The 15,816-nt window shown below is 43.8% G+C and overlaps 1 protein-coding gene across 1 annotated transcript in view; it reads left to right on the top strand.

Moving 5' to 3' along the window:
• Window positions 1-1,408: 1,408 nt before the first annotated feature.
• The window catches only part of ARHGEF38 (Rho guanine nucleotide exchange factor 38), a 35,923-nt gene continuing 21,515 nt past the window's right edge, over window positions 1,409-15,816 (top strand). The window contains exons 1-3 of the mRNA XM_053975788.1: window positions 1,409-1,598; window positions 12,141-12,337; window positions 14,791-14,914. Coding sequence (XP_053831763.1) covers window positions 1,412-1,598; window positions 12,141-12,337; window positions 14,791-14,914 — 508 coding nt within the window. The 5' untranslated portion in view covers window positions 1,409-1,411. The remainder of the gene's footprint in view (window positions 1,599-12,140; window positions 12,338-14,790; window positions 14,915-15,816) is intronic.

The following is a 15,816-nucleotide window of genomic DNA, read 5'->3' on the forward strand; positions in this document are numbered from 1 at the left end:
TGCTTAACAGTTTCATAACCTCTTACTTTCACTACTGGGTAGAAATGAAGGGCTTTGATGAGGAGATTGCATTACAGGACCAGTTTTGTAAAGAAAAACAAAACTTGGAAAAGAGGTTACACTACTACGTCTCATCCCAGCTTGTTTTTTACTAGACAGTCCTTCAGGGACATAGCGTGGCAGTGCTAAAGCCAAACGCTCTGCCAGCCTCTGTCAGAGGGACATTAGTTGTGTCCCCTGGCAGATGTTGTGGCAATAATTGTGCGTGAGACCGACACCGATTAGACTGCACCACGGGGCTCCCACCAGGCATTTCCTACAGCAGCGAGGGCCGCAGGTTTGGGTATCACAGCAGCAGCAGTGATTGCTACTGATGGCTGTTGGGGCTCTTCCCAGGATAAGTCCGGTCCAAGCTTAGATGCCAGCAACTCCTGCTGTTTTGACATGAGCTTGATTAGACTGGTGCTACAGAGGATCACTAGACAGCACATGTGTGCCAGAGGCCATTGCTAACAGACAGGATAATAAGATCTCTTTCAGGAGCTAATCCAGAGGGTATTATGAACAGGTGTTTTGGTGTCCGCTCCCCTGGCTATCACAGCATGGTGGTTGGCTGTGGTATCCTTCTCAGGCCCTTGGCAGGCTTTCACCTTGGTTTTGGCCCCTCTGTGTGGAGCAGGACAGAGCCTGGTTTGAGACAAGCATCAGCTCCATGCTGCTTCCTACCTCCTGGAGGGGCTTTCATGTCCTTCTCAGCCCTTTGCTTCATTGTCCTGGGGGATTGATCGCCTTTCAAACCTGTAGATCCGGTGTTTCCAGCCCAAAAGCTACACCTCTCAGTGGGGTCAGGAGACTGGCAGATGCAACTTGATATGCAAGGAGCTGGGGACCTGACCAGGCTGTCGGAGTGATGGTCGAGTGGGTGGCTGGCCTCCCCTTCCCATTGGCCTTGCTCTCGGCTTCCACCTGGCCGGCAGTGCAGAGAGGGAAGGGGGCTGCCGTGCCACGCTCGGGCATCTCCCTGCCAGAGCCTGGAGGAGGCAATTCCCGCTCCTCTGTGCCGGCACCCCCGGCCCTGCGGCAGGGTGAGGAGCGTGCCCTGCAGCAGGGAGAGGGCCCGGGAGCGGCTGCGGTTTGGGGCTGGCTCTGAAAGCGGCCCCGCCAGGCGCGCTTGCACACAGGGCAGGTGAATGCAAACGCTGCCCGGGGCGGCAGCTTCCCGGGGGTGGAGCTGCTCCGGCACAGGTGGCAGGGCTGAGCCCGGGGCCCTGCGGAGCCTGGCGAGCCCTGCTGCAAAATCAAGGCCAAAGCAACCAGTCTTCACCTGGGCAGGGCGGCCACCTCCCTGAAAATCGAGCTATTGTTCCCCCTCCACCTCCACCACCACCACGCAAAGCTGTCCCTGGCGAGCATGGACTGTCCGGGGAAGGAAGGCACCGGGGGAAGGAAGAGGAATTTGACCCTGCTAAGGAACAAGCTGTACATGGGGCAGAGGAGGAGGACGGAGCCCGTGGTAGAGGGCACCACCACCGCCGGGGACCACGGCAACTTGAGGAGGAGTCAGTCCGACAGGACAGAGTACAGCCAGAAATTGCAAGGTACTGGGGAAGCTTTTGGGTGCTCTGCTGCCAGGGATGCTCTGAGCTGGGGAGGTGTCTCCATGCTCTCCAGGCTGCAGCCTTCAGATAAGGAAGGGAATGGCAGGCTCTGCCCCCCCGCCCCCACACCCACAGCTGCAATGAGCAATGGCCCCTCTCAGCCTTGTCCCCCACCTCCAGGCTGTGAGATGTTTCCCCTAATTTTTCTAAATGGTGTTTTGTAGACGGGACACAAAATATAATTGAAGGTTTTGGTGAGTGCCTGCAAAACTCGTATGCAACCAAATCTTTCTCATTCACCAGAATGCATTTGCAGCACAAACAGTAATGTGAAAATAGGATGGCTCCATCCTATCTGTCTTTGGCTGTTGCATTAAGCGGGGTATGTGCCAAGTCATTAGAAGCATCAAGGACTTTTTTTTTTTTCTCAATTAAAAATATTGTGGTCTATAAACTGTTGCATAGATTGTACAAGCCTAAACTAAAGTATGTCCAAATACATGTTCAGATGGATATACTGATGAAAATTATACCATTCTGTGATTATGGAGAGAGTTGCTTTTCAAATAACCAAATTGCATATGAACCGCAAATTGTAGTAAAGTATGTCAGTACTGGATTTGTCAATCAAAAATTAAATGTGATGCCACAAATTGAGGAAAAGCATGAAGAATGTGAATGTCAATTTCTGGGAGTGCTCTGGAACACTAACGGATGAATTTCTGTGGGTTTCCAGGGTCTTGAACAACAGGGTTTGAGTATTATTATAACTGTGTATTACTAATAGTGCTATAACTGCTTAGTGACAGTCATTCTTGCAACCATAATCCTTTATGAGGAAATAAAATAGAAAAATACTTTGGATTGCTGTACTGTGGTTTTGATGCACTTAATTAGGAAGTTGCATTGCTTCAGAGAGACAATAAAAGCAGAAAATAAAATAATAAGCCTGAAAATAATAGGTTTTCTATGGGGACTGCATATGCTGAGAACAGAGAGGTTCATCAGTTGTGCTATTCCCTTCTCATGACAGCTAATCAATGAGAAGGTGAAAAATACTCAGTTAGGTCAGGCCCAGGATTCAGGAATCTGGCTGGGGTGTTTCAGGGCACAATCATGGATCGCTGTGGCAAGCTCCTGGCACATGTCCCATCAAAACAGCAGATTGTAACTCGTGAATGGGCTTGGCCAGGTGAGGTCCAGGCTATCAGAGAAGTATCCAGCAAAAAGGTGTGAAATCTTTCTGTCCTGTGTCAGCCGTATTCAAGCCATGAATGTCTCCTGTTTAAAATCTGAAGCCGAAGCAGTGGGGAAGCCCAGGAAGTCATGGCAGAGCGTGAGGTTATGTTTATGGCAGCAGTCCAAGGAGACAGTAAATCCAGCTTTACAGCTCCTGCCACGCGCTGAGACTGCCATGGCCGCGTATTGCAAAGCACGGTCTGGTATCAGCTCACTCTGTTTGCTTGCGTTTGTTTAAGAAAAACAGTGATGGGTTAAAAAGGTACCTGCAGGCTTTGCATTGGATTAGAAGTTGCCTGTCGTCAGAGTGAAAATACAAAGGCGATAGAAATTCCTATAAAGGATATTTGCAGTCGCCATAGAAATGCAGTTGTGTGCCAAGATCTGACCTGGATCAAATTTTTCTGAGGAAGATGTGCCTGAATCTGATAACGATCACGGATCCCGGACCTAATGTGCTGCCTGCCCGCACTGACCTTGTGCTGTGGTTGTACACCTTTGTGTTCTGCGTTTTTCTCGTAGTACTTGGATGAAAAGCAGCTTACAGCAAGGAAGTGGTTTTGTTGGCACAAAGCTTTTGAGTTTTTCATTCTTGTTAAAAAAAACCAGCAGCTCTGTTGGTGACAGCTTGTCTGGTGTGTGTCACCTGGTCGGGACTTTCTGATCACCCTAGAGTGGTAAATGCTTTGTAAAAAGATACAAATAGTAATTTGCACTTGCTTCCAATACGAATTGTGGGAAAAGCTCTGTGTTTTGTTGCCTCTCCCTTCTATTGGCTCCCGTTAATATGTTCTCTAACACATAATCTGCAGACCTGGGCTAGGTATTAGCACAGACAAGGATGTGTAAGACAGAGAGATGTAACAGCGGCAAGCCCTGCAGAAGGAAATCTGTGAGTGGGGCAGGTTTGCACAGGTAAAAGTCAGGGGCTGCAGGACCCTGATCTGTGCTAGTGGCGGGCAGCCTAGGCAGAGCACAGGGACCAAGGTGTCTTTACAGACCCCGGCGCCTACATCAGCATTGCAGTACATTTGTGCAAGGTGAAGCGTAGGCGAGGCACCTCTCGAGGGCCTTTCCAGCCCCCTGCATACTCTAAAGTTTTCCCTGAGTAGGAACCGGGCTGCTGCCCTCCTCAGCCATTTCTAGCAGCTCTGAGGTATATGCTCAAAATGCAGCTCAGTGTGGTGGAAATAGAGGCCCCCAAATAAAAGCCTGTGAAGAAAACAAAACAAAAAAACCAAGAGAGCAAGCAGTCAGGCATAAAAACTCCCAAGAATCCAATTTCTGCGTTTGGATTTCTTTTAAGTTTTGTTTTATACAGTAGACCAGTGTTTTCTATGAAGAGTGAGAAAGAGATTTTCTCACTCTGGATCTCCAGGGTAATCGAGGTGGTTTGTTCTGTCAGTCTACAAACAGCAGTGCACAATAGCATTGCCAAAGGTGAAAACTTCTGCAAGTGTTTTTCACTTTAAAATTAAGGATTCGTTAAGACACAAGAAAGCATTTTCTTGGTTAATGACTACAGTAGATGCATCTATTCAATAGCTTATCTGGTGTGAATGGCCATGCAACGTTTCCTGACTTTACTCTTTTTAAAAAGGAAATAAGATGCAAAGTAACTATTATATTCTCAAGGAGCTTGGCAAGCATTCCTGCCTGTACTTCAGCTCATCCTGTGGGATAACCAAATGCCTGCCAGCCTCATTTTAGATAGGGGAAAATAAGGTGATTGCCATCAAATGCCAGGTTCATGATAAAACCATGCAGTCATTTAGAACTTAGATTACACTTGCATACTTGGAAGAGTCCCAAAATACCTTGATCAGGCCAAATATATTTCTTCCATCAACTGGACATTACTTTTCTGAAGAGGGAAGAGTGGGGTTGAGGAAGATATATTCACTAGCATCTGTGGTGAAGATGCAGAAATAACATCAAGGATCATTATAAGAGCTCAGGCAGAGCTCCTGTGACATTTCTATGCATTGCACTGCTCTACATTCACTACAAAATTCAGCAAGTATATTCTTTCAAGAGGAATGAAGAAGTTGCAAAACAAAAAGTGATATTTAGCATCTCTATTTTCAAATGTATTATCTATAGCTGGTTAGCTGGTATGAATTATCTTTTATACAGTGAAAATCCATCAGTAGCAGCTTTAAGAGTAACTATATTAATATTTATATATTGTATGAATGTTGGGATCAGTCTTTGAATTAACCCAAAGCTTCCAGTCTGTGAGTACCTGTATATTTCAATAAAAGGGGTTTGCTTGATGCAGTTATCGGCACATAAATGTTTGCAAGATCAGGGCAAATTAGCATAAAGATGCTATTAACTAAAAAGGGCACACCATGAAAAGGCATTTGAAACATAGTTCACTATCTGTTAGGTTTTGGGCAGATTGCTGGGTTTTGTTAATAATTCTATGCCAGACTTGTGCTTGCTGTGAAAAATGAGCTACAGAAAGTGGTGAGTTTCCTGAAGGACTCAGAGATCACGTTTTCAGTGCTCAGCGAAACAATTAATGCCTCAAAAAAAGCATCCTGTCTTTCAAATTATTACATATTAACTCCCTTACAACTCTGTCTGTGAAAGGGTCAACTGCCCTGGTAAATGATTTGCACACAGTTCAATTTAAAATGCATCAGGGACATACCCATATTAGATAGTGATTCAAATCACACAGCTACCATAATACACTGCCTCAGAGCTCATGTCTGATCCCTGAATGCCGTGTGTTTTCTCTGTCTAATGTAGTTATGAGAAATAACTAACACCAGTAATGATGCAGAAACCAGCAAAATTATACAAATTCTTGGAAAGCTACTATCTCTTGCTGTACAAAAGCCCAGTCAGAGGCAGCTCATCCACCTTTGCTCCATCTCAAGCAGGGCACCTTCCTCCATCCCATCTTCCTCCTGCTTGCAGAGCACACCACTCCTTCCTGCATGGGCTGCCCATGCTGTCAGCTTCTTGCACCTCCCACCAGGTGTAAAGATCCTCTGTGTCACTTCTCAGTTCCTTATTTACTTTGTGTTAACTTTCTACGGACTACAATGCAGATAATATCTTATTTCACTGCAGAATGTATTGATCTGTGGTGCTGCTGGCTTGCTAAAGTACAGTAAGGAGTAAAATTTCAGGTTATTTCCTGATGTGCAGGAGATGGCTCGATGCAAATTGTCCCCCCTGTGATAAGAAGTCACGATCTAACAAATACTTCTATTTTCTCCCATGCAAATTTAGGCTCGGGGGATCTAATTCTGTTAACTTGTGCTGCAATAAAGCTGGAGTTGTTCCTTGAACTTATTGCAGTGTCTGTCAGGCTGGGAAGTGAGCTTATCTTTTTAGAGCAGAATCCATTTTGTGCCGCAGTGTTTGCACAGCACTTAGCACAACCAAGCCCTGCTGTGGGGCTGAGGACTCCTAGGAGCTACCACAGTAGAACTGGCAACTGCAGCCCAAGGGAAGACTGGGACACAAGGAGGGTTACAGATCCTCCTCTGAGCATATTAGCAAACATTTTATTAATTGGGATATTTTGCATTGTGGGCCACAGTTCATACAGCTAATCCATGCCAAATCTTGAGGTGCTTGTGTCCTGGAGGAAGTGGTTCAGGTACAGCTCTTCCCCAGTTCCTGCTCTATTAACATACTAGCTCAGTGCCACAGGGATGGTGTATTTATACCGGTATGTGACACCCTGGGAAGGTTTATTTGTAAGTATTGGAGCTAACAATAAGGGCATTCTTCTGTCACCTGATGATAAGCTTTCTTCCCTTCCACCACGGTCACATGGGAGCTCTCTGTAGTCCTGTCAGCACACTCATAATTAGAGCGGTCTGCTGTCAAGGAATTGAAGAAAGAACCTGCATGTTGAATGTAAATATTCTCTGTACCTTATGGAACAGAAAAATGATCAAAGATTGAATGACCTAATTGCACAGAAGTCTCTGATACAGATTTTATAAGCAAACCTGTTGCCCAGGAATACAGGTGCAAGGTCATTCCAGTCCTGCAGTGTTTTCTTACTGGGTTCAGAAAAGGGGCTTTTTGCATGTGTTGCTCACAGCCTGTGCACAGCAAACCTGCTCCTGTACAATGCTGCTGTTTTTCTTTTATTGAGCCTCTCAATAAAAGAAAAAAAAAAAAGGTTTTCCTCAAGCCCCTCCCAATACTTTTCTATTTCAATATCCAAGTTGGTCTTCAGTGGCCTAATTTGCACCATGTTTGTACCGTATTGTTGCACTGTAAGAACTCTGGTGGGAACTGTAAGGACACCCCATGTGGTCCCTCACAAAGGGAGGGGCATCTGGAGTAAAACTGGTGTGTATCTAATATGATGCACTTCCTCTGCACAGAGTCACACTCCATCTTTCCCCACTGCTTGTCCTGTTTTAGGCTCCCTCACTTCCATGGATCCCAGTGTCTCAGTGCCCTGCAGCCTTCCCAGCCTTCCACTGCTCCTGCAGTGGATGCAGGCGTGTAGAGAACAGAGCCAGAGCGACAGCATGAGGAGGGAGAGGAAAGCTGCCTTGGCGGCAGTCTCTGGACTTGGCTGCCTGCATTTCATTCCCAAATCCAGCTGATAAAAGTCGGTGTACCTTCCCTTGTGTAATTGCTAGGTTATCTGAGGGTAAAGGCTATCTGAGGACTTGCTTTCACAGAGGAATAATTTATCCAGGGTGATAAAAAACTCATGTTTAACATGTGAAAACACAGTAATTCTGTAATTTGTTTGTTATACCTTGATAACTTATGCTTTCACCAGTCCCTTGTGCCAGGCAAAATCCTCATATCTGCGCAGTGCGAGTACAGAACTCACATTCCTTTGGCATCTTTCAAATGCGGCCTAAGTAACAAAAAGGTCTGTAACTCACTCCACACACCAGCATCACTGTACTTGTTCCTATATTCTGTGCTAGTTCCTTTGGTTCCACATGGGAAGCACTGGAATGGGGAAAAATCTGGGTCCCCACACCAAGAGCAAATGTAATATCCAATCAGAGCATCTTACCTGGGAGCAAAGATGGATAGGACAGACCTCTTGGAGCTGCTCACTCTCTAGACATGAAAGCCAGGGAGATTTATGCACAGAGTGGCTGCTCCTCTGTTCGCTTGATGTGGGTCCCTGTAGTGAATGAACAAAATGTAAAGAGTATTTCTCCATTACCTCTTTGAAGATTAAGGTTTGAAAATTAAAGTATTAAGTTACCTTTAAAACAAACCGCTAGAAACTGCTTTATTTCAGAAAATGAGGCATCCTGCTGAAAGTTATTCATAGAGCTTTTAGTTGATACATTAAGCAATCAGCAGACTTTTGATACACCAGAGCAGTGAGCAACAAACTTTTGATACATTAAGCGAGCAAGAAGCAAACTTTTTGATACACCAGGGAGCCAGCCAATGAACTTCATGAAGTGGATGTGATGATTGCCGCTCTCAAAACCCTCTAAAAACAAACGCCTAAATTGTCACTGGGGGGACTGCGCTCCAAAAATCTACACAGTGCTGGAATCTTTGCTGTCTGTGCTGTCCGTTGCTGTCCTGGCTGCTCCAATGAGGCTGCCCATGCTCCCCATCTCGCTCTGGTCCTGCTGCTGTGGCGCTGCTCCCTCGCTGGGTCACTGGACTGCTCTCGGAGAGACTTCACCGGAGAAAGACCCACTGCACCCTTGTGGATCTTCGCCATCGCACTCTATAAGCCAGCGCTGGACCCATGGTGGTGGTAACCCCTTTCCTGTGCTTCTTGTAATTATTCTGGCATTTTCCTACTTTTCTGATTTTCTCTGTTTCTTTCCTCTTTTATGAAAAATAAAATCGCATTATCGTTCTGGATCCCAACATTTAACCTCCTTTGTGTTTTAATCTCGCTTTCAGGTATGTTTAGCACCTGGTACTTTTCTGCAGTTGTGGATTGAGGCAAACCTGCCTCTCCTCCCTTTAAGCAGATTGGAACAGTCCCCCAGTACCTCCCCTGGGACTAGAAGAGAGCTGCTGCATTTGCACATTGCAAGCTCTGTTCCTCCATGCCCTCACCACATTGTGGGATGTCTCCATCTGGGGGACATCTTTAGACTTCACACTTGCAAGAAACTGCTTTTGTAGCTTTTGTCCTTGTCATCACATAATGAACCTCTTGTTTCGTGCAACTACAGTCATGTACTTCAATACACAGTTGAAAAACCTAAGTCATCTCCAAAGGAATGTCCTCTAGAAAGGCAACTCCTGCAGATAGCTGACATCACAAAAGCATTAATTACAAACATTGTCTTCTACTTTTTATTCTTATGTCTAATAAAAGTTCCAGTTCATTTTTTGTAAACCGGGCTTAAGACATAATGGTTTAATAATCTATTCAACAGACTATTTTTTCATTTTTCTATACTTGGTATCTCTGAGGACAAATGAGTCAAATTCTTACTGTAGCAGTTAATCCTCAGCAATGTCTTTTCCTGCTAATCCTCTCTTCAGCTGTTCCAGGGCTGGTACACATTACCAGGTAGAAATGAGTCTGATTATATTCCAGATATGCACTCACTGTTTGTGCAATCATTAAACTTGCACTTACTCCACAAGGATTTCAGCAAACTACTAATGTTCTCAAACTGGTCAAAAGCAATCAGCTGAACATGAAATCATACATTTTGGCTGTAATCATCACATCAAAATCTTGCTGTTGCATTCTATAGAGACAGATACGCCTGAAATGAAAAAGTGAACATATCAGGTGAAAATGGAAAATTATATTACATTTAACTAAAGGAAACATTTATTAAAAAACATGTTTTCTATAAGGAAACAGCATCTAACTGATATTTCTCATGATTACTTCTTCCTGTTGAGAATAATTTTTCTTTCCTGGCATTATTATGTATCATGCAATAATGATAATAGATGAGCCCTGACCTAATTCAAGAATCAAATTTGATCAGGGCTATCTAATGACACAAACTGAAAGAACAGCCTCTCGAGGGATTATGACTTCCAGCCTGAAGTGAAATACAGTGGCTTTATTTTGCTCATATAATGGCCTCCCCTGCCAACAGTATAACAGATTAGAAAGTTGTTTTTTTTATATAGCATCTTGTATTTACCTTAAAATTCCCATCTGATATCATAACATCTGTGTCTAAGACAAAATTACACTTCTGAGATCTTCCTCTCTATGCTTTCTCAGGAGCTGCCCTGAACTCTTCACACGCAGTTACATGCATGCAAACAGTTTCACACCCAATCTGAAGAAAAATCCTGATTTTGGTGCAAAAGTGAAATAGAAATGGATTGTTCATGTGGTTCCTTGTGAATTTATAAATGTGGTTACATACTGTAAGTTTTCAGACAAAAAAGTACTTGCTGCTTTAACATGCCAGCAGCAGGCACGGCGGTCCCGTTCTGCAACCCTAGCAGTAAATTTCTCAGAGGGAGTTGTGAAGTGATACTGGTACCAGTTTTGCTCTCCTTCTCACTAAAGGCAGAGTCTGTAATATTCAGCACACAGCACCTTTGGTGGATGAACTCTGCAGCAGTGCAAACCCTTGTGTAGTTCATGCACTCACACCAGCACAAACTCATCAGTGCAAGGTTAAGCCTAAAATTCTTTTGATAGCCAAGGCCTTGCAGAGGGAAGACATTCTCTTTATGTTTCCATTTCATTGTCTCTCTACAAACTCGAGGACAAAATGTTCATGCCTGTGTTATACACAAACTTCAAGGGTAAAAACTCCAAGCTGAAAAGCGTATCTAAATACAAAAAAGTTTGAGAAAACAGCTCCCCTACTCCTCTGCCTTCCATTCCCCCACCCAGGTCTGTTTAGGTTCTTGGTCCTCACTGTTTAAAACTAGTGGTGCAGAGACAGACGTGCTATCCCAAAAGCAGCTATTTAAAGCTATCTGTGGTCACATCAGTCTCACTTGAATACCTGGTACAAGATTCATTAATAAAAATCTGTCCTTTCTGGATATCAGTGGCCAGCATAATTGTAGAAGGGATGGGCAAAGATGATATATTGGATTTATCATATTTTGCACCTCTTGTTGGAAGATGGCTCAAATCCCTCTGTCCTGAATGCTGCTTGGCACCCACAAGTCCATCTTTGGGCTATCCTCTAACCCTTGGCTGGTGTTGTAGGGGCGAGTTGTGCTGTTTGATGCTCACTGGAGTGCTCATGACCTTACCCTTAACAATCGATTCAAATAACTGCAATATAATCAGTGAGCAAAGCTCCTGATACTGCTTTCTATTACCTCCTTCAGTACAGTCTGTACAAGAAGCTGACATGAAGGTGTAGCAGTCTGACTGTCAGCAGAGATTCCCATCCTCTGCTGCTGAGCAATGAAAGCTGGGGCTGTCAGAGCTCAGCCCGAGTGATGCAGACTTGAGCAGGCTAATGATATGTCCATCTTTGTTGGTACTCTGCACCATCTTTTGGCTAGCAGAAAAACACCAGAATAGCCACCAGCAAGTGGGAAGACCATCATTACAGATAAGTAGTTTGTGTGCAGGTCCTGTAATGTACATAAATTACCCATCTGTAGAAGAGTCACTTGCATTTTCATGTATTTGAAACAAAACAGATATCCTAGGTGGAAAGTACTGAAAAACAGTGAAGAATGTCCTAATCCAAATGATCTCTGTTCCAATAAATAGTTGTTATTGATCCTTAAAGATTTTCTCATATTCTTCTTGAATTCCTTTGTCTCTTTCAAAAAAAAAAATTTTTTTTAAACAGAGCTGGAGGATTCATCATCATTGTTAGTAACATTGTCTTCACTTGAAAGTTTGTCATCCAGTACTTGCAGTCCTCAATTTCCCATGAATAGACTCAACGTTACATTGTACAGAACAAAGGTTATTATCGTGAAGCTTTTTTATGGTAAACAGCCTTTTTCTTTCACAGGAGCACATTTTTTTCCATCCTCCAAATCATAATAGAAGTCAGACCATGACTGCTTTCAAAGGAGTAGAAGGGCATCAGCTATCCTTGAATTTCAGTGTGACAAGAATTAGACTCTCCCATGCTCCATAGAAAATTTCTTTCCGATACCAGACATTAAACCAGGGAGCCAGTAATGGGTTATCCCCTTAATGCCAAATGGATGAGTTGCTTTGGCATACCCCTGTCCACTTTTAGAAGAAGGAGATGGGATGACACTCAGTCTGATTTGGGTTTGCCATTTCTTATGCTTCTTTTCCTGTTCACCATGGCCATTTGTCCACCACCCACGGTCACGCAGGGCAAGCTGGGTGAGCATGTGGAATTATGACACTCCTCACAAATCTCTTCCTTTTTTTACCAGAAAAAATGGCTCCACAGGCGGTGTCCTCAACCCCTGCCACCCCACCGCAGGAGGACAAAGAAGAAGAAGAAGTCAGCAGACGCATGATGGCCAGGAGGGTGAAAATCATTGCAGAACTCTTGCAGACGGAGAAAGACTATATCAGCGACCTGGATCTCTGCATCAAGGAAGTGATTCAGCCCCTGAGAAACATGCAGGTGAGTGCCAGGGGTAGAGGATGAGGTGGTGATGCCGAGGTCTCAGCTCAGCCACGTTCTGCTTGCAGACAATCTCCATGTAAGCACAAGTGTCAGCACAAGAGAGACATGGTGCTGCGAGTGGGTCTGGAGCCGGTGCTCTGGGATGTGATGCGTCAGGGCTCTGGTGAGGAGTGTGGAAGGTCAGATATGCTCCTGATCACTTGTGCTGCGCTTGTGTAAAGCCTGCGTTGAGGTACTTGTCCAGAGGTCAGCTTGAATATTGCAGTCCCTGCCTATGGACTGCAGTAGCAGCTTCCAGCTCTCCCAACTGCTCTGTAGTTATAACCCTTGTTACGTGCCATGGCAGATGTTTACTGGTACCTCCAAAATGAAGATTTTTTTTGGAGTGGCATGAACCTCTGCATCAAGGTTAAATTCAATTGTTAAGATAACTTTACCCATCCTTTCAGACAGCTGTGGGGGATAAATACCATGCTTGACAGGCTAGTGAGGACTTGGTATATTTGTATTCCACACAAAAGAGGTACATTTAAGAAAGAAGGCTCATAAACTACCTTTCATGGGAAAGACCTTATTAGGCCAATGATACCTATTTTCTTTTCAGCTGAGGCTTCAAAGAGCACTGTTTCCTCAGCAGTATTTCAATTTGAAGAAAAATGGTGCTGGAAATAGAGGAGATTGTCCAGAGAAAGATTTGTGTTTGTGAGGCCTGAAACATAGCATCCACAGAGGCTGCACGAATGATATCTGCTGCAGAAATAGAATAAAAATAATTTTAAAGAGACCTTAGCCCACATAATCTTTATGCAGGGTTTTGTATTAAACTGGTAACAAAATACAGGTGCAGACACCAAAGTGTCTTTAGGTGACTTTGGCAGTGCCTCTTAACCTGTGCTGCTAAAACTCCTGCAGGATATTTTTGCTTTTCTGAAACTCTGTCAGAATTTGTTCCAACCCATTTTCAGAAGAGCTGGCATCTGCTGACATTACTTTAAGGAGTTCTTGACTTCTTCCTCCCTCACTCGTTCATCCACTTAGAAGTAGTCCCCACTTGACTTCCTTTCCAGCCTGACTAGCAGTGAGCAAGAGTATTCTCTGGTTGAACTGGCTGAGATTTTTGACAAATGTGCCATATTCCATCACTCTTTTTCACCCCACTGAAATAATTATTTTTTATTATGTCCTTTGTCACTGTGTTAATGTGTGGAAGTGTCCATGTATGACGTAGTTCCAAATACTATGTAGACATGCCAGGGAGGAGGTCAGAAGTCCTGTGCTAGATATATACAGGAAAAGTAATTTAGAGATTAAATCTGTCCTAATCTAATAACCTCTGCATTTTTGAAAGGCTTTCAGAAATGTTATATGTTTTTAATGCTAGTAGTCCAATAAACTACCATATTGAAAGTTTATAATGTGTGTAGAAAATTGGTCTAGACAATGAATCTGTTTCATATTTCCAAATGGATAAAACATGTTTTAGCCCCTATAATGCTTATAAAGAAATTAACTGCATCAGTATGAAAGCATATTTCTGATTTTGTTACAGTAGCATGCAATTTGATCCTCTTGGCATCTGGTAAGCTGCTATGTAAATCAGCAATTCTCTTCCAAATGGAGAGGTAGGTTCAGAGACTATCGAGATGGGTGATGAAATTGTCTCGTCTTTATTCTCAGTATGAGCACATTACCACTGGTAATCTCCAATGATCCCCAAATAGTAACTATTGCCCAGCTGTGCAATGAAAAGTACATGTCCTGGAAATATTTTACTTCCTGTAAGATGAGGAGGGACACAGAACCAAATTTTCTGTTGGTAGAAATTGATACAATTCACTGAAATCCATATTGTGTGCCCAGGCTCTGTAAGAAGTTCTTTAGGTTGTATTAGTATCCCGAATTAGAAATGTGTTTCTTTTAGTGGAAGTTATATGATCTTGACTTTGGATTTATAGGACAACTAACTTAAAATGGCACCAGCTATCTAGAAGTCTTTGTACCTGGTAGCTGTCACCAAAGTGCCAAGCTCTCAGTTTATGTAGTGGCCTCTGATAGTGAGAGGTAATCAGGGAATCAAACCCACTGTGAAGTATTGTTTTCCCCAATGGGAAAGTAAACAAACATTTCAAAGCCAGCTAAGGATCTTTTCTTTATTCAGATGATAATATTTATTTCCTTTCTAGGTAAACAGTTTCAGATTAGGGATAGTTCAAAATAAGGTTAAAAACACTTGATAACATACACTTTGTCAACTGCGTCAACCATATTATACTAATGTGAAAACTGTGTATGTGTCCTTGAAGTCAAAAGGAGGATGTTTATATGAGGTTTTGCAGAAGTGGTGCTTCCTGGAGTGTTGAACACTCAGGGCATAGCAAGAGAAGCTGTGTAATACACAATGTCCTTCTTTATCCTTTGTCAGTAGCTGCTTAATATTTGTATTCCATTAGATTGCTCGCTTTGACGTGGATGGCTTGTTTAGCAACATTGAATTGGTCCATCAACTATCAGCCAAACTGCTGTCATTGTTGGAAGAAGCCACAACAGATGTGGAACCACCCATGCAAATAATCGGTATGTTTACTGTCCTCTTGAGTTCTACAAAGCTACGTGAAAGAATAAACACTCTCCTGTCCTCTACTCTTATCAGAATTAGCTAGTACCCCTCTCAGAGGCTGGCATGCTAGAAGCTGTCCAAAATGACACAGGAAAAATGACATTTGAAACCTGTCCAGTTGCTGTACTGTACTTGTATGATTATGATGCTTTTTTCCCATCCATCTGAATGCTGAGAGGAAGGGAGGAAGGAAGGGAGGAAGGAAGGGAGGAAGGAAGGGAGGAAGGAAGGGAGGAAGGGAGGGAGGAAGGGAGGGAGGAAGGGAGGGAGGGAGGGAGGGAGGGAGGGAGGGAGGGAGGGAGGAAGGGAGGGAGGGAGGAAGGAAGGGAGGAAGGGAGGAAGGGAGGAAGGGAGGAAGGGAGGGAGGAAGGGAGGGAGGAAGGGAGGGAGGAAGGGAGGGAGGAAGGAAGGAAGGAAGGAAGGGAGGAAGGAAGGAAGGGAGGAAGGAAGGAAGGGAGGAAGGAAGGAAGGAAGGAAGGAAGGAAGGAAGGAAGGAAGGAAGGAAGGAAGGAAGGAAATTGGTTTAGAATGAGGAAAACCTATTGCACTGAGTTATACATCTTACTGCTAAGATCTGTTTAATCTAGATTGATATTGCCTACCTAAATCCACTTGTGCTGACTCAAACTCTTATTTTGCATACTCAGAGTTGTGCTATTCATGAAAAGCATTAAAAATGTTTGGAATAACAAGCATGTCAAACCCCAACCCACCCCAAACACTCTAAACATGTATCTACTGGTGATACAGTTCCTGTAAGAGGTGGTTAAATGTGCTTGACAGGGACACGGACAGTAGAGAAAGATGTAATGAATCTGAAGTTTGTGGGATTCTGTGTGGGAATGTCTGTAGGGATCAC

This window comes from Vidua macroura, chromosome 4 (assembly GCF_024509145.1).
Source record: "Vidua macroura isolate BioBank_ID:100142 chromosome 4, ASM2450914v1, whole genome shotgun sequence".
In the NCBI taxonomy this organism is placed as follows: Eukaryota; Metazoa; Chordata; class Aves; order Passeriformes; family Viduidae; genus Vidua; species Vidua macroura.